Raw genomic sequence first — 27,128 nt, 5'->3', positions numbered from 1 at the left:
AATGGAGGCACAGATGTAAATTGCACAATGCCATGCAGCTGGTAGGCACTGGAGGTGGGATGTGACCTGGTGGGACTCCAGTTGGGTTCTGGAGACTGTGCTCACAGCCCCTTCTCACCACGTGTGATGATGGAACCTCCAGGTGATGCCCCACCATGCATTATCCCAGTACTCAAGTGCTCATCGCCCCTCTCAGGTGCTCAAGCTTATTTACTGAGGAATGAATGACGAAGCCTGTGGGGTTATCACTATGAGTCTGAAGGCCCCCGCATGCCACAGTTAGAATTCCAAAGAAAGGATGGTATGCATGTTGCCATTTTCCAAAATGTGTCCCACACAGTATTTTACACGTTATGTCATCTAATTCTCACCCAGGAGGGAGATGCACTTGGGATTTTTCAAATGATTGAGTGAAGAATGAAGGAGCAAGTAACTTCTCTGCGGAAGTAGAGGCAGGAAGAGGCAGTGCCTCACCAACCCAAGCCTCATCCCGGAGCTGGAGTTGGAGCCCTGTGATGTCTGAGCATTGGCAAGAAATATCAGCACCCTGCTGGCTCTGGGAATTTTTCAATAACGCCTCCTAAGCCAGGACTTCCCAGCCTTCTCTGGCTATAGCATGTCCCCCTCCCATGCCATGCATGTACTCCTGGTTGTTAACCGCCTAAGCACGGGTGCTCCATGCTGGATGGAAGATCCACATGCAGGCACAGACCGTGGTGTGCCAGCCCTCAGGCTGTACCACTACACGCCACGTGCACAGGCAACATCATTTTAGCCCTACAGGCTTAAAGCTTCTGCCAGCACTCAAATTCTGATCTCAGCTTCCCAAAGTATCTTTTAGACGGTAAACATTTTCAGAAAACTGGACTTTCAAAGTAAAATCTTTCAATTTTACTGAAAAGACCATATGCAATATGTTATGTTTGCAGCCAATAATTTTTTGAGGGCCTATTGTGGAAGGCACTAAATCAGATGTCAAAGGGAGCTAAGAAGTAAGTCATCAAAACTGCCCTTTTCCTAGTAATGGAAAAGTTAATCCCAGGTTTATCTTGTGATATTTTAAATGGCATAAGAACAATTTTACAGATTAATTTTCCTGGCTTTGTTATTGTGATATTTACATTGGCTTGTGGTAAGATTCAAAGGTAACAAAAAAATCAAGCTTCCTCCATCTCCATATTTGAAGCAGCAAAAATAAGTTTTGTGCTGGCTTTGTTTGCCTGGCTCTCATGGTACTGAGTTTTTCTGCGTCACTGGGATGTGACTTTCTGTTGACCTCATTATTTGTAGATGCTAGAATTGCCTACATAGAAAATCCTAAAGGCTCAGCTATTTTTGAGGAACTAGATTTGTTAGAGAGCGTTAATGCTCCACAAATAGCCATGTGGGTCCTTACATTTCTGCCTCTCTTGCAGTCAGATGGGGGCCATGTGGCCAGTTCTGGCCAGTGGGTGGTGAGCAGAAGGAGGCATGAGTATTCCGGGTGGAGAGAGTTGGGCGCTGATGCTGACATGTTCCCCTCACCCTGCTGTCACCCACTGCTGCTGTGAATTTGGAGGCTGTGAGCTCCAGATAGAGAGCAGACACCGGCCCGTATTAGACTCTGTGCCAGAATATACTTTTCCTGTATTAAACTGCTGAGATTTCAGGGTATGCTCTTGTGTGGAAACGAGAGTTCACTGATCAGAGTAAAATTCTTGACAAATAATTAAAAAATTACAAGGTCCACAAAGAGCTAAGATGATTTTGAAAAGGAAGAGCAGAGGGGGTCGTAGTCTGTTGGCTGTTGGACTAGGAGGCCGCATTCCTAAAGGCAGTGTAATATTTGTACAGGAGCAGGAAAATCGGGGAACCGAGCAGAAGAGAGAATCGTATTTACATGGGACTGTCATGGGATAACAATGGCAGCAGAAAGCCATGGGAAAAGACCAGGTGGCTCAGATAGTGGGGTCAAGGAAAGTGTTTACTGCAGAGAAAGGAAGCTGGATGTCTACCTGGCAGCTCGCATGGAGAACGGCTCGAGATGGATGAAATCCAAAATGCGAAAGGAAAAGCTCTAAAGCCAGTGGGAGGAGGCTCAGGAGGATGCCTCATGATGGGATAGTGAGGAAATGGTCTTCCCAAACAGCCTCGATCATAATGTAACTTCTTCAAAAGATGAGAAAGAGAAGAAGATAAAGAAAATTTGGGGAGAAAATATTTGTGATGTCTAACACTTGCACAAAAAATTAATACCTGGAAAAAGAAAAATTTTCTGAAAATTGAGAAGAAAAAGCTAGACAACCAGGACACAATGTAGGGAAGGGAAAGAAGATCAGCAGATGTCTAAAGAAGAGACCTGGATGGCTGACAAGTATGCAGCGCAATGTCCAGATCCCAGTCATCAAGAAAGCATAAGGAAAGCAGCAGTTAGATGCCTCTAGGGTCCTGTCAAGGGGCAAAACAGAGGGGAGGACGATGCCAGGTGTTTGTGGGGAAGTGTGTCGATCGGCCACTTCCAGAATGTCAAAGGCATTCTGGAAGTTTCTGGCAATACCTCGAGACAATCCACATACCGAGGCTCATGCTCTTGTGAGCTCACAGCTGAGCATGAAGCCCAGAAGATCCACTTGCAGGTGAGTAGCCATGTTCCTGTGACCACAGGGAGGTGCGAAATTGCTGGCATCACCAGGGGAGTGGATGAGCAAAATGTGATCAATTCACATCTTGGAAAAATATGCAGGTGTGAAAAGCAATGGGCCTGACACACAAACAGTGACACAGCCGGGCCACCAGCCCAAGTTCTGGGTGAAATAACTAAGATTCAGAGCAAGGCACAGAGGACAGCACTGGCTGGGCTGATGAAACACACATATGCACGGAATGACATGACACACCTGACAGGATGAAGTGTATTTAATAATATCTGCTAGAAACAGAATGGGCTCCCATGGGCCTTGCATGGATGGACTGGTGGGCTATCATTAACCTCTCCCTACACCTGAGACAAAAAGTGAAAGTCATAATAAAAATGTGGTTTACATGAACGTGTATGCCAGAATTTATTATGTATGTGTAAAAATGTGATAGTCTGTATATACATCAATAACTTATTTGAACATACAATGAAAACAAAATCTCACCACTGAATCAGGAAATATTATGCTCTTGTATCAGGCAGCCTCTAAGCTGTCCCAAAAGGATCTCTGATCCCTGGTGTTCACTCCCTATTTGACCTCCTCCCACTGAGTGTGAGGGACCTGAGGCTTGCTTCTATTGCACAGAGGATGGCGGAGTGATGGAAAGTCACTTCTGAGAGTAAGCCACAAAAGACTGCAGCTTTGGTCCTGGGTGCCCTCTCTCTCTCTCCCTAGCTCTCTATGAGGGAGACCAGCTGCCATGCCGTGAGCTGCCCCATAGAGAGGCCCACAGGCAAGGAACTGAGGTCTTCAGCCAACACCACCCAGGAACTGCATCCTGCTGCCAGCACATGAGTGCTCATGGGAGCCAATCCTCCCCAGTCAGACCTCCAGGTGAGACAGCAGCCCTGGCCTGCAGTTCCCCTGCAGCTCTATGACAGACCCAGAGCCAGGGGCATCCAGGCATGCAGCACTCAGATTCCTCAACTACAGAAACTAGGAGAGAAGAGATGTTGGTGTCTTCAAGACACTGAGTTTTAGGATAATGGGCTATGCTGCAAGAGATAACAAATGCTGAGGGCTGGGAATCAACTTGACAAAAAATTCCTAAAGATAATAAGATAAATAACAATCAAATGAAAAATGGACCAAGGGCAAAATGAGAAAGTCAAGTGGACAAAACCCATCCCCTAAATCTCCCCCGCCAAAAATACAAAAACACAACTGTATGAAAGATGCTACACCTGAATAAAATAGAAAATATGTAAGCCAAAAAAGATGAGATATGCTTTGCCGGTGAGATTAGGAAGTAGTGAAATCATCAGGGTTGGAGAGGCCTGGGAGGTTTCCAGCCTCCTGCTGCTGATGGGACTGCAACCTGGGGTAACCTTTCTGAAGGGTAATTTGGCAGCACTGTATCCAATCAATATGGAGGGTGTTCCTGCCCTTTGATCCAGTACCCTGCTTCTGGGAGCTTCCCTATGGTAATTAGGGTACAAGGAGCAAACATGATATACAGGATGGTCCCCATGGGTTGTTTAGGGAGGGAAGAACTGGAGGTCTCCTAACTGTCACCCGACAGGGCTGGCTCAGACGTCCATAGCACCCTGCACCCTTGGGGGCTCAGCAGCCTTTTGAAGACTTAGTTGTCCAGGAATATGTCCAGGGACCTTATGAGAAAAGATGTGCACACCTCAGACTATCTTGAAGAGCATGGACCCACTGCTGAAAAAATCATGTATGCCTGTGGAAGTGTGTGTGCACACGTGTGTGTGCATGTGTGTGTGTTCACGGGTGCAGAAAAACAGCCAGTATCTCTAACAGGTGGAATCATGAAACTTTTCATTCTCTACCTTAGCATGTACTATTTTCTATAATCAGAAAAAAATTCTTAAGAGTTTTACAGGTTAGACAACATAACATATACCATTATAATTCTGTACACAATCACATAATCCATGCTTTTCCTGGCCTCTTCATGAAATACCAAAGCACTTTAAAATGATAATAGTAATAGTAAGAGCAATCATAGTATTATATAATTGGCTAGTTGCAGGCCTGGACACACATGGATCACCTGGAGGTGCACAAAGGCACAAGCCCTCTGGGGAGCACCAGGCTTCCAGGGGTCCATCCTTCATTTAGACGTCAAAGTCATCACACCATGTTCTGCTCTCTAAATAACCATGAGCCTTTAGAGGAGCTCTGCGTTCAGTTCTGGTCCACACAACAGAGCCGCCGCTGGGCTTTGAACACCGCGGCTCCGGCATCGCTGTTGTCTCATAATCGCCATAGACCATTGCAGGGTCCCGCCCGGCACTATCACCGAATGTCCTCTGTGTTCACTCTCATCACGGAAGGGCGTCTGATTCCAACGGGGTAACATTTGTTAAACTGAACCAAATTAGAGCCATCTCCTTCTCTAATAAATTGTTATCATCACGAGGGCAGTTCAAAGTTGGCAGCAACAGAGAAAATCTATTTATATTGTTCTCCATTTAATTGGCTTTTTTGGGTTAAGTGCACTTAGAGGAAGAAAAAAATCCCTACAGATCATTTAAATTATGACATTGTGAAAGTCAGGGGTGTCATCCTGAAATTGAAATGTAAACATGTAAGTGTATACTGTTTGAATAAAAAAATTTATATAACTACTTTAAACATACATTTTCATTTTACAAAGAGCCTTAGTGTGTGTGTATATACATGTATATATATATATAAAATCTAAGGATATGTACATACATAATTACATATATATAAAATACATATAATCTGAACACTATAGCTCAATGCCATAGCTTATATATATATGCCTTAGATTATATAAATATGTATAGATTAAAATATTTAGATATAAATATATAAAATATAGATTATGTTTATATACATATATATAAAGAACCCAGCCTTATAATATTTTGGTGGACTCTGACATCTCTGAAGTTTATGGAAAATCCCTCAACTTGTGAAGCATCTGGAATGGATTGGCCTGCGTGCCTGAGCATGGAAATGATGCTTTGTGTTACCTGCCCAGCTGTGCATCTGGACACATGAAGATAACAACTGATCTGGAGAAGACGCAGCCAAAGCTCAGGCAGATTTGCTGCCCTCCATCAATGCTGGTGGAGGAAACTAAGTCGGCCCTGCTCTTGCAGAGTTCAAGATTCCAAGGAGGAAAGAGACAGGAGGCTGGGCAAACAAGAAGAACGCGGAGAGATGCAGAGGCGGTGGGCTGGTTGCACGCACAAGTCTGTCAGCCTCTGCAGGAATCATGAAGAAGGCCATTCTACTCTTTTCTCAAGTCTTGTGGCAGACTGGTGCTGATAACTGAGGATATTTTCAAGAATTTGTCTACTCCTGAGTAAAACAAGAATGCACGTAAAGTGCAAATGATGGAACATAACTGTTCTCTGATGCGCCTTGTGACTGGTCTGGTGTATCCCCCAAACAAGCACTCTGGCAGGTGCTTGTTTCAAACAATTTGATCAATAAAATTAACAACTAATAATCATTTCCAGAAGTAACTATAAGTCAAACGAGTAAAATTCTCCTAAGAAGTGGAATTGAAGGCTTTCAGAAAGCATCTTCCATCTAAATTTGGTAAAACATTTAAAATGATGAAAATGGTGATTAAGAAAAAGCATCAACTTGGTACATCAGCATCAAAACCAATAGAATGAAAAGATTCCCCATGATCATTTCAGCCTCATCTCCTCACTGGAGAGCCACCTTCAAGTCTCACTGATGCTCCAGGCGGCTGTTTGAAATAAGGATCCACCAGTCAGCCCGTGTCTGTTGTCCCGCCTGCGTGTCTACACTGCCTGCCTGACTCCACCCCTCCACACTCTCACTTTGCCAGCTGCCCTCTTTCTCTGCCCTCAGGCCAGTGCACACAGCAGGAGCATCCCTTCACCCACCCCGCCTCCCTGCTCCAGCTCCAGGGAGGATGACCGGCTTCCCTGAGCAGTTAGCAGTGGTGAGGCGATGCTCTGAACCAGAGCGAGGGAACAGGGCAGGGGGCTCGCTCAGCCAGGACAAGGCATTTTCAAGACGGCAGTGGCTGGAAAGGAAGGAGAGAAAGGAACACTGTTAACCTTGGACACGTGCAGAGGAGCAGCATGAGAACAGGGACGGGGGAGGTTCATAGAGATGGTGACAAGGTAAAGTAAGACAAAAAATAGTGTCATCCAGGGATCACAGGGAAATGGGAAAAGTGCCAAAGAAGATGGATCGAGTCCCTGTTCATTGATCCGGATGAGAGCAAGGAGAGAGGCCCAGCAGACAAGGCAGGAAGAATCCTGAAGGTGGAGGGAAGTCAGTCATAAGAGATGAAGGCGATACAGTGATCTGAAAAAGGAAGAAAGAAAAAATTCTGGGACAGCTAAGAAAAACAGATAAACCTGCAAAACCTAAAGTTTGTGAGGAGGGATGTGTCGATGCTGCAGGAACAAAGGGGGCTGGGAAGGAACGCAGTCTGGGGGGCGCGGGTGGAGAGGCTGGGGCGGTGGGCCCGCAGGGCAGAGACCCCGGGCAAAGACAAACAGGAAGACATCTGAGAGGCAAAAGCTGCAGGAAAGAAGACAAATGACACAAACTCCTATGTGCTTGGAAAGCAAGGCTCTCCAGTGGGCTGAGCTGTGTCCTCTCAAATTCCTATGCTGAAGTCCCAGCCCTCAGCACCTCAGAACGAGACTGTATTTGGAAATAGAAATCTTTATAGAGATAATTACCTTAAAATGAGGTAATCAGGTTGGGGCCTAATCCAATAGGACTGGTGTCCCTCTAGGAAGAGGAAATTCAGACACAGGTAGAGGAGACAGATCCTGTGAGGACACAGGGAGAAGATGATGTCTACAAGCCAAGCAGCAGCCTCAGGATCCAGCCCTGCCCACACCTGGATCTCAGACTTCCCCTCTCCAGGAAGTCTGCGAGAGAATGCATTTCTGTCGTTGAAGCCCCCAGCCTGTGGGGACTTTGTTTTAGCAGCTCTCAAATAATGTAGGCTAATGGAGGCTCCAAGAATAAAAGTCACAGCTGAATAGAAGGAGGAAAGGGGAGGAGAGGGAGGGAGAGGGAGCAGGGAGAGAGAGGGAGAGAGATTGTGGGAAGAGAATGAATTTACACAGTAGCATAGAAATCTTCAATCAGGGAAGGACTACAATGAAATAAAATAAAAGATGTTTACAGAGAAGTTATTTAAATGACACCCTTAACATTAAGTTGCTTAACAAAATAAATAGCAAAGCCTCATGTGCCCGGTGACAGTCCCAGGCCCAGAACAGTGAGCAGCCTCCTCCACTTAGTGCCTTTTGACTCAAAATACAAACCTCTCTAAAACGTCCTGCCTGGTGTATTTTCTGGCGAATGGTATGATGACATTTCAAGGGCAAGCGATTACAAACAAAACCCCATAAAGCTTATTCTCACGTACTAAAACACTCTGACCAATAAATTCGGTGTTGAGAGAAAATTCACACGATGTAGGGCCAGAGTGACATGCCTTTGGCAGTCAGCATCACCAGAAAGCCCTTTGACGGCCCTGGCTTTGTGGCTAAAAACGTCCACTTTCCTGACACTGCAATTATGGTACACTCCACACCCTTCATCTTTCTCTGATGGTTCATGATCTTGCAGTGCCTGAAGGACATCAACTCAACCTCATTCTCCAATAGGTGCTGAGCGCTTACTAGGCGCAGGGATGGGCTGGTCCGGCAGGCCCCATGTTGCTGCCCGCCAGGGGCCACACTGCCCAGCCCCACCTGGCGGAGCCTCCAGCCCCAGACTGGGAGACAGGACACAGCACCCCAGGAGTCCCACGGGCCACAGCCAGCTGCAGGTGGCATGCTCTCAGGTGGGGAAGGGGAGAGGCTGTGGGAGGGGGCGGATGGATCGGGGGGACTCCAACAGGACACCTGGCCTTGGGGTGTGAGGGGCTCGTGGGCAGCTCACACTTCCTGAGTGCTGAGCAGTTCGCTCCCCATGATGGCTGCCTGGTGCTGACAAGGACTGGAGGTGACCCTGGTTCCAGTTTTTGGAAGTGGAAACAGGGAGGGGAAGAAGTGGCTAGTTCCACCTTGAAGACGCTGGGCGCTGCACCGCCCTGGCTGCCGAGTCAGTGGGGAAGCCTCAGCCCCTCCATGCCTCCCCGCAATGCTCAGGGCCCTGGGAGGGTGGCAGGGGCAGAGGGAAGGAAGAGGGAGGAGCAGGAAGGGAGGATAGAGGGTGCAAGGGGAGTGTGAGGGGAGGGAGGCCGCCTGGGGCCCTGGGTAGCAGAGGGAGACAGGCTGGGAGTCAGGGGGAAGGAAGTGAGCAAATACACTGAGAAGAGAAAGTGGAAACGCTTTGCGCGGGGGAGAAAAAGCAAACGTAGAAATGCAGAAATGGCGAGGAGTCCAGGTTCCATCCGCACGGAGACAGGTTTAAGGTGAGGCAGCAGCTCTTCCGCTGTGCCCTGGAGCTGGCCTCGGGAAGCCCAGACCATCAGGGTCCATTTCCAGCAGCGATTCCCACGCAGGAAGTGAGCGAGGGGTCATCCCGGTGGCGGGGAGGGGCTCTTTCCTCTCCAGGACACAGAGCAGCTGTGTCTGAATTGCTGGGGGCGGAGAGGGGCACCCGAAGCATCCCAGAGCCCCCCACAGTCCCTGTTGAAACGAGGTGCAAAGTGCCCTCCACTCCCAGGCACTGGTGAGTGGAAACAGGTTGAGAACCACTGGATCCTGAGATTGGGTCTTGGAGAAAATTACTTTTTGCTCATCTCCCAGTTTTCTGTTATGAAATTAAAATATTCACTTCTATTTAGACTCAGCGTCATTACTCTCTGCCACTTCACTTAGCTCTGCAATCCATTAAGAAAAAGTTTAAGAAAACTAAATGTTTTCCAGCTCTGTTTCCCAACTCTGCTTAATGATGTAATTCTAAATATTTGTTGTTTCTTTTAAAGGTCTAAGAAAACTAAAATCCTGACTGTGCGTGGTGGCTCATGCTTGTTATCCCAGCACTTTGGGAGGCCAAGGACAGATCACCTGAGGTCAAAAGTTTGAGACCAGCCTGGCCAATGTGGTGAAACCCCATCTCTACTAAAAATACAAAAATTAGCCATGCATGGTGGCACACACCTGCGGCCCCAGATACTTGGGAGGCTGAGGCTTGAAAATCACTTGAACCCAGGAGGCGGAGCTTGCAGTGAGCCGAGATTGTGCCACTGCATTCCAGTCTGGTTGGCAGAGTGAGACTCAGTCTCAAAAAAAAGAATAAAAACTAAAATGCTAGTTATAGTTAAAAAGTGCCTGAGCCTGGCGACAGTGCCTCTGTAGTCATACATGAGGGTGCTATTGGTAATCCATTGAATTGTAGCTTCTTATCAAGGGATCAGCACAGATGGCCCTGCAGAGCTACGAATGTCGTTGACTGCAAGAGGTTAAAATACCCGGAGCAGAAATTAGCTGCATCTAAGTCCAAATGAATCTCTATTTTTGAAACATCATTAAGGCATTTAAAATTCTACCGAGGGTGACCTGAGGCATCCGGTGTCACCCACCATTGAAGCCCAGAGAAGGCAGACACGGCCCTCCCTGCTGCCCCTTTCAGGCCTGCTGGCTGCCAGCATGTTACTGGCTCTGAGCTCCGTAAGTCATCTCCTTGTTTTTTCTTTCCAACCTCCACAAACTGTTCAAGTTCCTCTAATTAAGAAGTGCAGCCAGCAGTGGCCAAGAACCCTCAGCTACAAGGCAGTGAAATCAGCTACTTCTGATAAAGACCTTCAGAACCTAATCAGACACAGGAACAAATAAAACCACAACGTATGTGCTATGATTCTAGGGGAATGCACTGGGAGCTATTTCCCGTTCCTTTTCGACTTGTGAGACATCTTGTCATCTTGAATTTGGAATTGTTTTTTGATATGGGATTGTAAATCTTTTGTAGTTTCATTGTTCCTACTGCAGGACCTAAAACACTCATGTATTGGGAAGATAATTTTCTCCGAGTGGTTAGCAGGTGCCAAATGTAGCTCAAAACATCACTCAACAGTTCAAAAGCATCACTGAGGTCTTGGTTTACAACTGACCTTGTTTGCTAGGCCTGTTTCCCAATTCTACTTAATTATGTAATTCTCAATATTTGTGTTTGTGTTTTTAAAAAAGCCCTTAGAAGACAGGAGAATCATTTGAACCCGGGAGGCAGAGGTTGCAGTGAGCCGAGATCACGCCATTGCACTCCAGCCTGGGCAAAAAGAGTGAAACTCTGTCTCAAATAAAAAAAAAAGCCCTTAGAATAATCTGGAACAAAAATTTGGTGCAAAATAACAGCACAGGCCGGGCACAGTGGCTCCTGCCGGTAATCCCAGCACTCTGGGAGGCCAAGGCAGGTGGATCACGAGGTCAGGAGATCGAGACCATCCTGGCTAACATGGTGAAACCCCGTCTCTACTAAAAATACAAAAAATTAGCCAGGCGTGGTGGCGGGCGCCTGTAGTCCCAGCTACTAGGGAGGCTGAGGCAGGAGAATGGCGTGAACCCGGGAGGCGGAGCTTGCAGTGAGCTGAGATCGCGCCACTGCACTCCAGCCTGGGCGACAGAGCAAGACTCCATCTCAAAAAAAAAAAAAAAAATAATGATAATAATAACAGCACAAATACTAAGCCTACCTGGGTTTCGGGAGAACTTCGGACCAAAGTCTGGCTCCCAGTCCTGCTGCTCACAGAATGTGGGGAGGCGGTGGCGGTCACAAAATCAAGCGCGTTTGCAGTCTGCACCACGCAGAAAAGTGAAGCCACCACCCTGTTCCTTAGCGCCTTCCTCACCCAAGGCCCTGCACCAAGGACAAGCCAGCCTCCTCTTCACCTGTTCACGTGGCCCTCTTTTCACTGCTATCCTCCAAACTCGAATTCTTTCCCCAGCCTTTCTTTAGGATCACTGTATTATACACTTAAAACATGTTTGCAAGCTCTAGAATAAATAAAAGAATTTACTCATCCCATTTCAGGGTGAAACCTTCTAGCACAATTTGAAATATTTTTAAGAATACTACCAATCTGTAAATATCATGACTTACTAATTTAAAGGAATAGCAGGTAATAATGAAATAAATGTGACTGAAGGGAGATATAATTAAGATTGGGTGCAATGTACCAATCTTTACTGTAATTATGTCAAGAAAATAACAACATCAAAAGAAAGGAAAAGAGTCAGTAGCAAAGAAATGGATGATTTAGAGATGCACACTCTGAAAGCTTTTACTTATGGAAAATGCTGTCTTCCGTTTATCATTCACTCAAACTGTGCTTGACGCCTAAGACTAGTTAATTGCATAACATTATTTTTGTTAAGACCAAACAAATTACAAATCAGCCTTTCATGCTTGGTTCAGAAGCCGGAAATGTCAGATTCCTTTTCCTGCAGCAGAAATCTTACATTTCCCTCAATCTCCCTGGGCAACTTAATCTAATGGTGACGTATGGAAGTTTCCATAGAATTCTATGGGGAAAGTCCCACAGGGATTTTGGGTGAGGCTTATTCTGCCCTAAGTGCACGCTGAGTGAGGGTGGCCTTTTTCTTCCTGGAGCCCTTCACTAGGTCGTTCTGTCAAGCCCTGCAGGTAGTGGCCTCTCATACCTGGCACTTGACAACTCCTCCTTGATGATGCTTCCACATGAGGCAGCACAGGGAAGATGCCCCCGGGCAATTCTCACTAAGCATGAGCAGGAGGAGCTGGGCCCTGGCAGCTCCTTGAGGAGCACTGGTCTGCTTCAGCCACGCCACCCTCGGGAGCTTGAGAACACAGGAACTGGCCTCACTCCTCAGTCCAGGATCCCTCTGTTGGCTGGGCTTCTGGGAAAGCTCGCATGCCCCGTCCACTGGAGAGCTGAATGCAAATCTGGGGTGGGGGCCTTGCTTTGCTCTTGCCCTTACCCTCAATGGTGGCCCTGCAGCTGCCGGCAGATTCCCCCTCCTTTCTTGACGCCAGGTCCCTGACTCTCAGGGTAGCCCATTGGCTGCTTTCTTCATACGCCTCCTCCCACATCTGGGTCTTGAGTCCTAGGTTGAGATTGTCTTTCCTGGTCGAGTCCTGACCAAGACCCAGTTCTGAAGTCTTGGAGCATCTTCTGGCCGCAGAGACAGCGTGGGGTGGTCTGAAAGGCCTGTCTGTAGAGGTTAAATGACCATCACCCTCGCTTGGGCTTGTCCAGCCTACTGGCCTTCATCAGGGCCAATAAGGTCAAGTGCTGACCAACAGCTGCTGCAAAGCCTGCTGTGTTCACCTTTCCAACAAAGCTGGGGACGCCGAGGGCTGCGAGCCTGCGGCTTATCCAAATGGGACTTTCGGTGGAGCTGGGAAACCAATGGGACCCTGGGACCTCTAAATGGTGTGTGGCTGGAGCCAAGGTGGGGATGGAGGGCCTTGAAGATTTTTCTGAGGATAGGGTGATCAGAATCATCTCACTAAAAGATTACGTGGCAGCTAAATAATGCGTTTAACAGGAGCAAAAACGAGACATAAATAAATATGAACAAATGGTCTGAGCACTGTAGGGCAGGTCTGTTTCTATCTGCTGATATTACAAACCTAGATCAGTAGTTATGGCAACACCACCCAGGCCCAGGAACTGATTTAGATATCATTGCAGGCTCCATTTCCACATAAAGGATAATATTCCTTCCTAGAATGATACGCAGGGGGTGCTGTAAAACACTGGGGACAGGAGGATGCTTTCTGCCTATAATGATCTCAGACGAGGACACTTCAATATTTCTAAACTATGGGAAAATCACTGGGAATACAACAAAAACAGCATAGAAATCCTGGAGGATCAATTAACTGTATCCCACACCCTGTCCCGTGAGAATGCAGAGTCTACCCACTTGAGTCTTCAGACTGGAGGAGAACCCTAAAGATAGCTAGTCAGTCTCTTCCCAAATGCAGAAAGCCTCACGCTAGATTTTGGGCCAATGCTCAAGGCCTCAGTTGACTGACCAGTTAAGAGAATGTGAAGCAGGAATTGGTATTCCACTGTTGAATAGCCTCCAATTGCAGTAAGACCATATGTCATATCACAGGTGTTTCTGAGAAACTCGGCTATTCCTGCAGGTCGAATATTTCAGCTAGGGTTCTCTTAAATTCTACTAAAGAAAAGGTCTTTCCTAAAAGTATTAATATTAGAAAGAATCCATGTAATTGACTACAGGGAAATTCTCTTTCAGTTGTACTGAAACAGTTGATGTTCATTCTGTGTGATTTGTGCTAATTGCTGGAGTCCACAACTTTTGACAAATTTTAAAATTTGATTTATGAACTGGTTTTTCACCTTGAAGCGAAATGGTAGCCAAGAAGTTTTCAAGTGGGCATTGCATTCTGTAACAAAGAATGAGTATCAACAACATTTAATGGCTAACAAGGACATTTGGTGTGAATTTAGGGAGTATAGAGGTAAATGTTTTAAATAAGAATATTCTTCTATGTAATTTTCTAACTTAACACCAGCAAAAGAAATCAAGCTAATTTAAAGATGCTACCAATGTAATGGAATTCTTATGATACCAAAATTAAAGAGGTGAAAAAACCCAGATATCAATCTGTGCTGGAAGAATAACATAATCCCATAAATCAGCCCCTGATGGTGCAAAATCATTTGATGATGGAAAGTCAGCAAAGGCAACAGCAAGCGTCCACAGCAGTAGATTTATGAGGGCAAAAAGGAGGCTCTTCTGAGTTTCCTGTGAATCTCTGTAACAATATAGTCATGGACGGAAACACCCGAGGCACCTGGAGGTGAATATTGCCATGAAACACTCAACGTTATGAAAGCAGATCTCTGTGTGCATTGGAGGCTGCTGTGTCTTGGCCATACATTTCTGTGCATTTAGTTCAATAAATCTCCTTCTTCTTTAGAAGCAGGAACATCTATTGATCACCTTGTCTATGCAAGGAACACGTGTCATCATTTCCTCTGATCCTCATGATCCTCATGATGTGAGCAGTTGGGTTTATGCTCCTTGCCTTTAGGGGAGGCCTCTGATATTCAGGGAGGTGGGTGCCTGCCCAGAAGTGAGCCACGCTCAGGAGGGGAAGGAGAACTGAGACACCTGTTGGGCTCCTAAATCTTGATCCCAGTTGCTCTGGCCCTGAGCTGCAGAATAAGGTTTAGGATCTTTCCCAAGACAGTCATCACCACCTAGAGCCACACACTACCTTGAGTTCTTAACCTGGGGCCCACGCACCCCTCAGAGTATATACATTTGGATGGGAAAAATGTCTCCATTTTCACTAACTTTGAACTGCAATTCAGCACTTCTTATAATGAGGATTGAAAGTTAAGAAACCACAGCAGTATTAGCAATGCCTTGGCTTTGTCACCAATAGACAAATGTTTTAAAATCACATTACAGTTGTGATATTGTTGTAGATATTTTGAAATGTCATTGATGTTCATTATTGTCAGATTAGGAGAGCTGTTAGACCTGCCTCTAGATCTTAATATTCAATGTGTTAATAAAGTGCTTTTTAATTTATTTTAGTTCATCATGTTTTAAAAACATGTTCTGATAACTGTATTTAAGTATAATTGGTTTCCTTTGAAATCCTATGCATTTTGTTTTGTGCAACTAAAGACATTATTCTGGGGAGGAGTCCGCAGGTGTCCCCAGACGCCTCGAGGCCATGCAGTCCTCCAGGTGGCTTCGAGGGGTTTGGGGCAGCAGGAAGGGACTCCTGTGGTTGGTCACCTGTTTCTCTTTGATCGATCATCAAGAATAAACAAGAGCCCTCCATCTCTCTTATGAAAAGGCAGATGCCAGGATATCCTTTTTAAATGAAATTACTAATAAGCACTTTAATTCAATTCAGCTCAAACTCACTTTTTATTAGATCAGTTTTATTTGTGAATTATGATAATGTCCTTTAAGCGTTGTGAAATTTTAATCTTCATAGTTAGAGTAGCAGTCTTGTATGAGTTCTCTAAAACAATGATGTTTCATAGTGTACATTATAAAAGAGATCAAAGGAAGTCAGCAGGGCTCTGGAGGGGTGGGGTCGCAGCCACCAGTCTCTGCAGCTCTCCTGCATTACTTTTAGGCATTGTTCACATTGGATGAAGGCACTTCCCCTGGAGGATCCTAACCCGCTACTGTGGACAAGGCCCCTGGCTTTGCTGTCCTCTTCTTTCCCACCCAACCTGGAGGAGAAAGGCTCCCACCTGAGAGGTGCTGTCTGACGCAGGCACGTGTGCGCTGCAGGAAAGGGCTCTGATAAAGAACAGCCTCCTTGCACAAAGCCAGGTTAAATACATTATGATTTAGTATTTTGACGACTCTTAAAAAGTTACATTTTAAAGGCTTCTGATACTCAACTAGTCACAGTTAATTTAAGCTTGTAACTCACTCAATTCTGGTGAAGTTTCCACTATGGTATTTTTATTTTTCCTTGGCTGAGAAGCAGAGTTGAGTAGCATATGTCACTAATCATGAAGGACTCCAGCACAAATTAATCCTTGCAGCAATTGATCTTTACTTGGTACAGTTATATCCAATTCCTGACAGACATCTTATGGGAAGCAATATGGGCACCCAATCTGACACTAAGTAATCACCCTAATACATACATATTGATCTGTAAGGCAAAAATAATTGGTTTAATAATTTTGTGCACAAAATGTCCAAATTCATAAAATATTAATCACAGCTTTTTATTAGAACCCAAATGTAATAAGTTCTGTAACTCCATATTCTGATATTTGCAAATGTCTGATCTTCAAGATCAAAAAATGAGAATTACCCTTAAAATATTTTTCTGGAAATTTTCCCTTCAATTTCCAAGTGAGCTGAGGACAATTCAACTTTACGTGTAACCGATCCTTTACCAGACAGTATTTCCTTAGCTCCTTCATCAAAGAACTCAGTGAAACACCTCGAGAATGCCTGCCAAATACTGTGATGAAGAATTAGTATTTATTTTAGAGAAATTATTTTAAGGTAGCCATTCCTTCAATCTGAGTGATTTTACCAATGTAACAATTATGTTCAAAAAGCACTTCTTTCTTGAGTTATTTTCAGACTCTCTAAAATGCCTTTCCCTTTTGTATACAGAATAAATAAAGCTGTAATAATTATCTTTCTCCTACGGTTTGAAGCAATTAACACATTCATCCATTTTGCTCAATCAATACAAGGAGCTTATGATGAATCTGGGCCGATATATTTGTCCAACGTTGCTGATAATTCCGTACCACGTGTCAGACTTGATGGATGCACCATCCATCCTCTAGTGGATTGATTCTGAGTATTGTAGGAAAACCATGCACCATGGAACTGCAAAGGCATTCCTAACATCCATATGTGCCATGAGGAACAATAATACTACACGTGGTACTTGCCAACTAGACACCTCCTCAGGACCAGGTGGCTCTGGCACTGGATTGGTTGCCTGGTGGCAGCTCAGCTCTGCACATGATTCAACCTCAGCAAGCCTCAGTTTCTTCCTCTGTAAAATGGGAATAACAACAGCACCTACCTCATAGGCTGCTACAAGGATTTAACCAAATCATTCACATAAAGCATTCTGCACAGCAGCTGACCCACAGTAAGCACTTACATTGCATCGCAAGAAGGGGCAAAACGAAGAGGATGGGGAGTCTGCTCAGGGAAACAGATCCTGTGGCAAACATTTATTTGGCACACACAAGGTGTTGGACATTTAGCAAAGAGAAGGGGCAATACAGTTGTAATTATGTAAACTGGCAGGGTAAGCACAGAAATGAACTTTTTCTAAACAATGCCGAGCTTCCTCCTCCGCAGTTCACAGGAGGAAGTCATTGCTTTTATTGAAGGAGTGGTTGAGGAGCTGTTTGCAGAGAAGTTGGGGCATCTGGGCAGGGTTTTTAAGGATGGCCAGGTACTCACCTGGTGAACATGGGCAAGAGGGGCTTCCAGGCAGGAGGGGCTGATGGAGGAGGAGCCTCACTGGGGGCTGTGGCGGATGGAGGAATGTCATCATGGCTGTACAGTGCTGGGAAACTTGAGCTCTATTTCATAAGGTTCGTAACAAGATGTGACAAAGCCAGGTCTGCATTTTACAGGAGCCATGCAGGTGGCATCAGGGAGGATGGACGGGGACAGAGAGACTGGATGGGGGCACTGCAGGAATCCAAGCAGAGGACAGGTACCCACGAGGCAGGAGCACAGGGCTGGAGAGGAGGAGAGTGGGAGAGGAGAGCCTAGCACTGAAGAATAGGAACAGAAGAGGCTCGGTGAGTGTGGCTCCCTGACCATGCCCAGCCCTGCTGGCCTGGTAAGGGGCAAGGTCAGGCAGCTTCTTCTGGCTTCTGCAGACACACCTGCCCTCATCTCCCAATCCTTTGCCACCTGATTGGTCCCAAATCTGCTCTCCCAGTCTGGTGTCCTTGGTCCTCCCGCTCAGCTGGTTTCCTCCTAGCCTTGGGGGATTAGCAGGCCAGGGAGAGGACCAGGGGAGTGTCACAGACGTTATGCAGAATGGGGAAGGGTCGTCATAGGAATGCCAAGGGCAATGTCACTACAGTGCTCAGTGAATGAATGAATGATGTGTGTAACAATGAGAAAATAACTGAACAATTAAACCTTAGCTTAGCTTGCCGACTTACTGAGTAGGAAAGTGTAGACATTACTGGAAACATTTCTGCCATTACTATAACTTCTTGGTCGGTGTGGGGGCATGCCTGGCCTTTCCATTTATCAGCAATGAAACCATATCCCAAAAAACACTGAGTGACTAATGCCCCACGTTAATGTCAAGTCTCAATCACCCTTAAGTAGAGTGTTTTCTCTAAGAACATCACCTGGAATTTCTGAAGACCCTGCTGACCCCAGGACCCCACTGGGCCCATGTCCCCACTATATACCCAGGCCACTGTCTACTGTCAGATCCATGGATATTTCCTAAATATTAACAAAAAGATACTTGTGAAGCCACTTGGCATGTCAAAAGCAAATGTAAAGGGTTTTGTCTTCTCCCCATTAGAGGGTACGTTCCCTGTGGCAGGCACTTGATGTGTATCTGATCCACCAATGATGCCTAGGAAGTTCCTGCATGATGGGAGGCACTTGATTCCCGTGCTGTATTAATTAGTCAGCCACGGCTCTGGAGGGTCTGCGCACACCACCCTCCGCAGCTGCGTCTCATCGAGGGTGGAGTGAATCATCCCTACATTTTCTTTTTCAGGGTTTACACTCCCTCGTAGTCTACACAAGCAATCCAGGGAGGAAGGCTGGCTTTAGGATGGCACCTCTACAGAAGTCGGGCTTTGAAGGTGCTGAGTCAGGGTTGACCTAGGACAGGGAGTCTGAGCCAGGTGGGGTGGGGAGGTTGGGGGGATTAATTATCACCATTTCTGAAGCTCTGGGCTGTGGTTACTGGTGGGTGAGGCTGTGTCTCCCAGATGGGTGGAGAGGGCGGAGGTGGACCATGGCCAGCGTCAGGCAGCTTTTCCAACCTAGGCTGCCCATTAGAATCATGAGGAGCTCTTCAGACCAGCCTCTGTCAGGGCCTGATCCTAGACCACAAAGTCTGAGTCTTTGAGGGGACAGCCCTGGTACTGAAATAATTTGCACACTCCTCAGGGCATCTAATGTGCTGCCAGGGTTGGGAACCACTGGCAGAGAAGAAAGGACTAACACTTGTGGCCAGCCATCCTCTCCCCTCCCGACTACCACATTAACACAACTAGGGCAGCAACAACCTCTGATTCTAGGAGCTCCGAAGTGTGGCTCAAAAACCCTGCCACAAGTGTCTGCTTTGTTTCCTTAACTATAAAAGCCATTTCTGCTGGTGTCTTATCTGCCTCTGACATGGTACTAGCGAGGCTGCCTTCCTTCTACACCTGGGTGTGGACGAGTCTCTTCCTGACGATGAGAAGGGAGACACTGACCAGGTTGTGGGTGTCAGGCTTTCATTCAGACTTCAGCTCAGTGTCCACATGGGCACATTCCACTAAGCAACAGCCATGAACCTACACCGTCCTTACAGAGAAAACCAAATCTCCCCCATCGCTTAAGGGAAATCAGAAAAATACACAAAAATACACTACAACCTTCTTCCTGCAAGTTCAGATTCTCAAAATCTCATGGTGAAGTAAAAGTAGCTTCTATCAGGAGCTGCCCCATGCACCCCGGGCTGAGCTGCTGGAGCTCTCCAAGTGGGTGTGGGGCTATTTTTAGGATGCAGTCCTGCCTGTGTCCTCATGCCTGCCCTACTTGATAGAAGAACAAGTAGCTATTTTTTCCTCTGAACAGTCCAGCATATCGATACCTCAAGCTGCAGAGTCATCGGTGGTGGCAATAATCTCCATCCCCTGTACACAGCACAGGACACAACACAGTGACTCATAAGCACGCTACCAAAAATCCACGTCTCCCTGGACGAATCAGATGGCGTTACCCACCCCTGCCGGTCACTATTTTTGCTCTAGGTTGTTCTAGCTTCCCTCCGGGTGTGCAGCCATTTCTCTGCTCAAAGCTGCGGGCAACATTCTCCATCCATTGCCTCCCTCCGTGTGGCTTCCTCTATTGCTTTTCAAACTAGCACAGCAGCTGCAGAAACAAGATGAGCAACTGGTTAAGAAATTCCTGTTTGGTTTTGTTATGGGCTGAATTGTTTCTCCTCCAATCACCAAGGTACATGGTGAACCCCTAACCCACAGCACCTCAGAGTGTGACCTTATTTGGAGATAGGGTTTTTAAGAGGTAATTAAGTTAAAGTCAGGTCAGGAGGATGGGCCCTAATCCAATCTGACTGTGTTCTTCCACGAAGAGGAGATTAGGACACAGACACACACAGAAGGAAGGTCACGTGAGGACACAGGGAGAACACAGCATCTATAAGCCAAGCAGGCAGGACTCAGGAGAAACGAGCCCTGCTGACACCTTGATCTTGGATTTCCAGGTCCTCTGTTATGGCAGCCCCAGCAACCTAATACAGGGCCTTTAAACATTTTGTATGTTGTACGGCTGGGCGAGGTGGCTCACGCCTGTAATCCCAATACTCTGGGAGGCCGAGGTGGGAGAACTGCTTGAGCCTAGGAATTTGAGACCAGCTGGGCAACATAGTGAGACCCCCATCTCTACAAAAAATAAACAAAATTAGCTGGGCAAAGTGGTGTGCACCTGTAGTCCCAACTACTTGGGAGGCTGAGATGGGAGGATTGCTTGAGCCCAGGAATTAAAGATTACAGTGAACAATGATCATGCCACTGCACTCCAGCCTGGGTGATAGAGGGGACCCTGTCTCAAAAAAATCTCTGTGTTAGAAGATTAGGTTAGAAGCCCACAGATTTCAGGAGCCCAATGGGCTGTTCATCTTTGTCACTCTTTCTGATGAGACTGCTGGTTTTACTGTCATAAGCAAAGTGCTATTTCTAGGCCTAGTATTTTGGAAGATGGGCTTTATGTATGTCTCTGTGTGTGTGTGCACGTGTGTGTGCACTTGTGCTTCCCAGTGACACCATGGTGTAGCCCCCTTTCAGACCTAAGGTGGATTTTAGTGACATCACTGCATATCATTTCACAAAGCTGAGCTGCAGAGCCCTTTACTCTTTCCTTACACTTAGACAAGTTTCCTTTATTAAAAAACATCCAGAAACCGTCAGGCAGACAGAACTTGTCCTGAAATTGCTTTCCAATTTTAAATTCAAACAGTAAGACTCAAGGATGCTTTAGTACTGATGTTCTGTGAATCTTCTGCGGATGGCTGGCTGAGCAGCTCTTCTCTGTGGACAGAAAGGATTATCACAATGGTCACAGTTAATAAACAACTGCCTGGAAACAGCAAGGTGCTTGGATGGCACCTGGCCTGACTGCCATTTCCAACAGCTTTTACTCATGCTGATGAAATTTCAGAGCCTTGCCACTCATGAGCTGTTATGAGAGCATGCGGCTGTATAAACTCCACCTGACTCTGTGAAACTACGGTTTCCTCACCTGTACAACAACCATCAAAAGAGCAGAACCAGGGAGGTTCAAACATCCTCAAACATCCTATGTTCTCTGCTGGCCCAGAGTATGGCACAAGCAAGTAGGAAATGCTTCCTGCTGCTGCTGCTGCTGCAGTTATTATTATCAACAGGGTGTGCATGCCAAATTGTATGGTTGGCTCTGAGGGGCCAGGAGAGGAGTGAGGAATTGTCACTCAATTGCCATTTGGTTCCCTGTCCCTGGCAATGCCTAATTAACTAAAAAGGGGACACTGAGGAGGTGAGCCACAGTGAAAGCAGGGCTCTGAGTCAGTGCACCATCAAGCAGCTTTTGGGGACCCTGCTGCACACACAACTGCCAAAACAAGGTCCCTGGCCAGTCACCCCATCGTCCCACGCTCCAAGCCTGGAGTGGAAGCCAGTAAACTCTGGCACTCTTCATGGCCAGCATTCCCCAATGCTGATACTACTTTGTCTAGGTTTACAGAGTCCGAAAATGCAGTTTTTGCAGGTTAAGCTACCTACTAGGTGCAAGCACTGTGCTGGGATTACAGGCTACTTTCATTTCAAAACCAACATCTTCCAGCTTTTGAATGCCAAAAATCTTATACTGGAGCTGTGGGTTGTATTCTTTTGGTTCAGTAACTAATAAAGGATGCAAATAATTATCTAAAAGTATACTTTTAACATTTTCACCAGTTCATTCTAAAAGTACAGAGTTTTAAAATCCAATTATAAAAAACTAAGAGTTACCTAAAAATGCCTCTAGTCAAAAGAGGGTTTAGTAATAGACAAAGGGGGAAGATATGTATATCATTATTTCTACATAGAATATATCATATAGGCAATTTATATATTAATTTAAGACAACTACAATTCATACAGCAACATGCAAGAGATTTTGGTAACACAGGCCAGAGAGTCACTTAAAAGCCTCACGAAATGACTGAATTTATCATATGATGTGATAAGCGTAAGCTTTTTATTGTATACAAAACTGTTAAGCAGATATTTTTATGTTACACACGAAACTCTTAAAATTGTTTTACAATTTCTCTAGAAGTATAGAAACAGCGTATCCTCAATTCAGGAAGTTCAGCTGAGCAGTGAATGTTTTCCTCTATAAAAGAAGCAAACCAGCCTTTTCTAACTCTGCAGTTAGGATTCATTTCTTATGAAAATGAATCCTAAAAAAGAAATCCCAAGAAGTATCAGAACATAACTAGAATATATCGACTCTCCCTTTTAAAGTAATCATCGGTTTGGTAGCTGTCCCAGTTCTCCTTGAATACCTGATCAGGTATTTTGATTGCTTTCCCAAAGCATATTACCTCTAACTGAGGAAATCATTTGGTAACTACCATATGTGCTCTGAACAACCAGTAGGTAGTGAATTTGCAAAAGTACATAAAGAGACAATCAACCTCAGGTTACCTGAAATACCATCAGAATTCTTTTGTGCACAGAATCCTAAAACATTAATGACTATTCATTTCTTCCTTTCTTTCATTGCATTTTGAATATTTTATGTATGCCACACATTACCCTCTCTTAGACAGCTGTATGTTGGAAGCAGCATGAAAAAATGCAAAGAAATTGAACTTGTACTTTAAAAAGTGCTGAGATTTTGCCTCTATTTTAGATGTGGAATAGACAATATAACACAATATGCTAGGTGGCGGGCAATGGGTTCAATTAGGATTTTATCAAAGTAAGAAATGAAAAAGTTGATAATTACCTTCAATAAAGAAATCTCTCACTTGCAAACTGTACATGAGACTCTCAATTTTAAATACAGAGAAAAGAAAATACACTTACAAGGACCCGTGTATTTTATATATTGCCCATTGATATACTGCCACTTGGCATATGGGCACCAAAGGAATTATTATTATACACAGCATTAATGTAGAAATGGGAAACATTTAATTTCCTGAGGTCCCTCTCTGTCTTAAAAAAAAATTCCCCGTTTCTCATTTCAAACCTTTATTTTCTTGCATCTTTCAAAATACAGGCAGTGGTCCAGTTCATCTCTAAGATCTCTTCCAAGTCTAAAATGTTAGGACTCTGTGATCCCAGAAGGGAATACACATTCCTCTTCCCCTGATCCCCAGTGTCATCTTCACTGTGAAGAATGAAAAACAATAACAGACTGTTCCAAAGAATTCTGATTAGCAATGATTCAAGAAGCAAATAACCAAGGCATTTCTGCAAAGAATTCTTCCACTTCATCTGTATAAATCCTGTTTGAAAAATAAAACTGAGATGCCCTACCCCCCATGCTTGCATTCTATCACATGAACCTTTCATCAGACTCAACACTTCACGGCAGGACGGAAAACAAACCTCTGATATTAGAGCACTAAGCCTCCCTCAGCTGAAGATGTTTTTCTAGCGTTGTTACACCCACGCTATTTCTAACTCGGGAAATGTGTGGAACCTAAACCTTAGAAAAGAGGGACTGGCAGGATGGGTCAGGAATTACCTGACCTTCTCTGCTGGAGTTAGGATGCTATTTGTTTGGAATTCCAGGGGTTCCAGCTTTAGTGAAATTGGCAGAACAAGCATTATTTGATTAGTGTGAAAGAGCCTGCAATCAAAGTGCCAGGCAGGGAAGAAGTGATGGCTTCTGATAGGCCGCCTGTAGAAAGATCAAGCCGAGGTCATTTGGGGTCTTTTAAAGAAAACGATGATTTTTCATAAATCTAAAAGATGGCCACACAGCAATGTAATTTTCTTAAGTAATGCTTAATATTGATTCAGGAAAACACCAGAGAACTCAACCGCAGTCGACAGCATATAATTCGAGCCGATAACACCATCACGCACTCACCCTGCTCTCAAGTACTTTGGGGTTTCTTTGCGTAAAGCTGCCATCTGATGCAATAGGTGAGAAGGCTCAGGAAAACTGTTTGGCCCTTAGTTTGGTATTTCGTTAAAATCTTTAGCCCTGATAAAGGATTTAACTGCTTGGGGCAGTGGGGTGAGGCGATGAGGAAAAAGAGGCAGGTCTGAAAGAGACCAAGACCTGCAACGTCTACCCCAGAGGTGGTGGCCCTAAGGGGTTCGGGGAAGGAAGAGGGTGCTCTGAGGGGAAAACAGGCATTGCCGTGGCGGGGTCTGGTCTTGTCCCTTAAGGGAATGCCCAAACCACACAGCCGCCTCTCTAGATTGAGCTCCCAAGAGCAAAATTTCCACCTTTCCTGGAGAGGCAGCCCAGAAGAAGGCAGGGGGCGGATTTACAAGCAGGCAGCTGTCCCTCCCCAGGGCACCCACCTGCAGACCTCCCACCCAAGTCCCCTGCGGAGGAGCCTTGTGTGTGTGTGTGTGTGTGTGGGGGGGGGGGGGTTGGGAGGGTGGGAGATCAGCTGGGTTGGACACTTAAATCCTGAGGTCCAGGAAAAGTTCTCACCTTCACAGAGATTATAGGGACGGGAGATTGAGGAGCAGACAAGGGAGGGGCGAGAAAAGGTGAGACGGAGGGGAAAGAAGAGTACGGGAGCCAGGGAAGGTGGAGAAGGAAAAAATGAAAAAGGAATGGGGGTGGGAATAGATGGCCGGACAGAGAAAGGGGCGAGAGGAGAAAGAGTCCAGGAGGAAAGGGAGAGGAGGGTATGGGAGAGGGAGGCTAAGGAAGAGGGATGGAAGAGAATTATGGAGGGATGAGGAGAGAATGAGCAAGCTAGAGAGACCAGAGAGACGGCAGAGACCGAGAACAGAGAGACGGCAGAGACGGAGACCAGACGGGGACGGGAGAGACAGGACGGAAAGCAGGGGCAAGAAGAAAACGCTTAGGGAAAAGAGGTGGAGGCGCTCGGAGCATCCCCGTGGGGCGCTGGTGTAGACAGAGCCGGAAGCGAGATGGCCGGAGGGGCCGGCACTGGCCCTCACCTCGGGGCCCGGGCGCCCGGCGGCGCTGCAGACCCGATCTCGGCCCCGCGCCCCCAGCCTCGCCGCTCCGGCGCGCGCGCCTTACCTGGCCCTTGACCAGGCTGGCTGCGAACTGGCGCATGACGGCCTCCACGGTGTAGGCGCTGGACCAGCCGCGCGGCGTGAGCAGCTCCATGCAGATGGCGCCGCCGTCCAGCACGTAGCCGTTCTCCAGGCGCGGGCTGAGCACCCTCATGAAGGGCGGCGAGAAGGGGAAGTTGTCGGGGAAGGTGAGGTTGAGCAGGATGAACTCGGTGTTGGTCTCCTTCATGTCCTGCCATAGCACCGAGTCCTTGTCCACCTGGTGCAGCTTCACGTTCCAGTCGAACAGGCTCTCGTCCACCAGCTCCACGGAGATGAAGCGGTCGCTAAGGCGCGCGATGTCCTGCAGCTCCTTCATGAGCCGCCGGCTGCGCACCTGCGTGCAGTGCTGCTGGCGCGCCGCGGGGACCAGGCTGCTGCCCGCCGCCGCCGCCACCGCCGGGCCCGGCCCCGCCCTGGCGCCCGCTGCCCTCTCGCGGGGGCCCCCGGCCCCCGCCGCCGCCGCCGCCGCCGCCGCCGCAGCCGCCGGCGCCTTGTCGCGCGGGGCCAGCTCCGCCGCGCGCTTGCCTTTGCCCTTGCCGGGTCCCGGGCTGGCGTCGCCCGCGCCCCCGGGGTACTGCTGCTGCTGCTGCTGCTGCTGCTGCTGTTGCTTGTGGCCGCCGCTCTTGGAGCCGCCCTTGCCGCGCAGAGACGCGCTCTGCTGGCCGCCGCCGCGGTGGTTGTGGTGGTGCTTGGGGTCCTCGGTGTCCCGGTTATGCAGGCGGATGAGCCCGATCTTCCGCAGCAGCGTGGCCATTTTAGGCTCGGCGCCGGCTGGGGGCTCCCCTCGGCTCCTCCCCCGGAGCCCGCGAGCCCGGGCGCGGGGTGCGCGGGGCGGCGGCGACGGGCGACCGCTCAGCGGGGCGAGGCAAGGGCCACCCCAGGCGCCGGCGGCCGTGGCGCAGCGGAGCAGGCAGCACGCGCGCTCGCCGGCTGCGGCGTCGCCGCTGTCATATGACGGGGCCCGCTCCGACTCGCGCTCCGGCCGCCCGGGGAGGGGAGGCGTGGAGGGGACGCGGCGCGGGCGGGGGTCCCCGGGCCGGTCCCCGGGCACAGCCCCCGAGTTCCGGCGTCTGCTGTCCTTTGTGCGCGGCGGTGGCTGCGCTGGCCCCGAGTCCGAACGCCGCGCCGGGGAGCGCAAAGCCTCTCGCAGTGCCCCGGAGGCAGCGAGTGGCCGCAGGCTCGCTCCTGGCGCTCTTGCGGGCCGTGCCGCGCTGGCGGCTACCGCGGGGCCCGGGCCGCTGCCGCTCGCGTAGCCGCCGCCGCTGCGGCTGCTGACATTGCAGAGGCGGCTGCTCCGTCTGAGCCGAGCTAGGCGCGTAGTGGGCGGCCCTGCTGGCCGGGAGGGGGGGCGAGGGGCGGAGCCGCCGGCTCGCCTGCGCGGAGCCGCCCCCGCCTCCCGCTCCCGTGGCGACACGCGCGCGGCCGCTTGGGGGAGACCGCGGTGCGCGCCGGGCCGGCCGGGCTGGGGGCTGCTGGGGGAGCAGGCCAGGCCGGGGAAGCCAAGCGGGGGCAGGGCGCTGGGGGTGAGGCGCTCTCGCCGGGGTCTCAGGCACGGGGCC

General features: G+C 47.8%; 1 protein-coding gene across 3 annotated transcripts in view; it reads right to left on the bottom strand.

The window, feature by feature from the left end:
- The window catches only part of UBE2QL1 (ubiquitin conjugating enzyme E2 Q family like 1), a 49,251-nt gene extending 22,392 nt beyond the window's left edge, over positions 1-26,859 (bottom strand). Inside the window, exons 1-2 of one of the 3 annotated variants that reach the window (XM_063664647.1) lie at positions 25,532-26,859; positions 6,661-6,681 (exon numbers count right to left, since the gene is read on the bottom strand). In XM_063664647.1, coding sequence (XP_063520717.1) covers positions 6,667-6,681; positions 25,532-26,323 — 807 coding nt within the window. In that variant the 5' untranslated portion in view covers positions 26,324-26,859 and the 3' untranslated portion in view covers positions 6,661-6,666. Of the gene's footprint in view, positions 1-6,660; positions 6,682-22,417; positions 23,799-25,531 lie in introns of those variants that run through there. The other 2 variants (XM_054488968.2, XM_054488967.2) reach the window with 2 other exon arrangements.
- Between the last annotated feature and the right edge of the window lie 269 nt (positions 26,860-27,128).

This window comes from Pongo pygmaeus, chromosome 4 (genome assembly GCF_028885625.2).
Source record: "Pongo pygmaeus isolate AG05252 chromosome 4, NHGRI_mPonPyg2-v2.0_pri, whole genome shotgun sequence".
Taxonomy (NCBI): Eukaryota; Metazoa; Chordata; class Mammalia; order Primates; family Hominidae; genus Pongo; species Pongo pygmaeus.
Note: the sequence above shows the minus strand (reverse complement) of the source record. Positions and strands in the feature narration are given on the sequence as shown.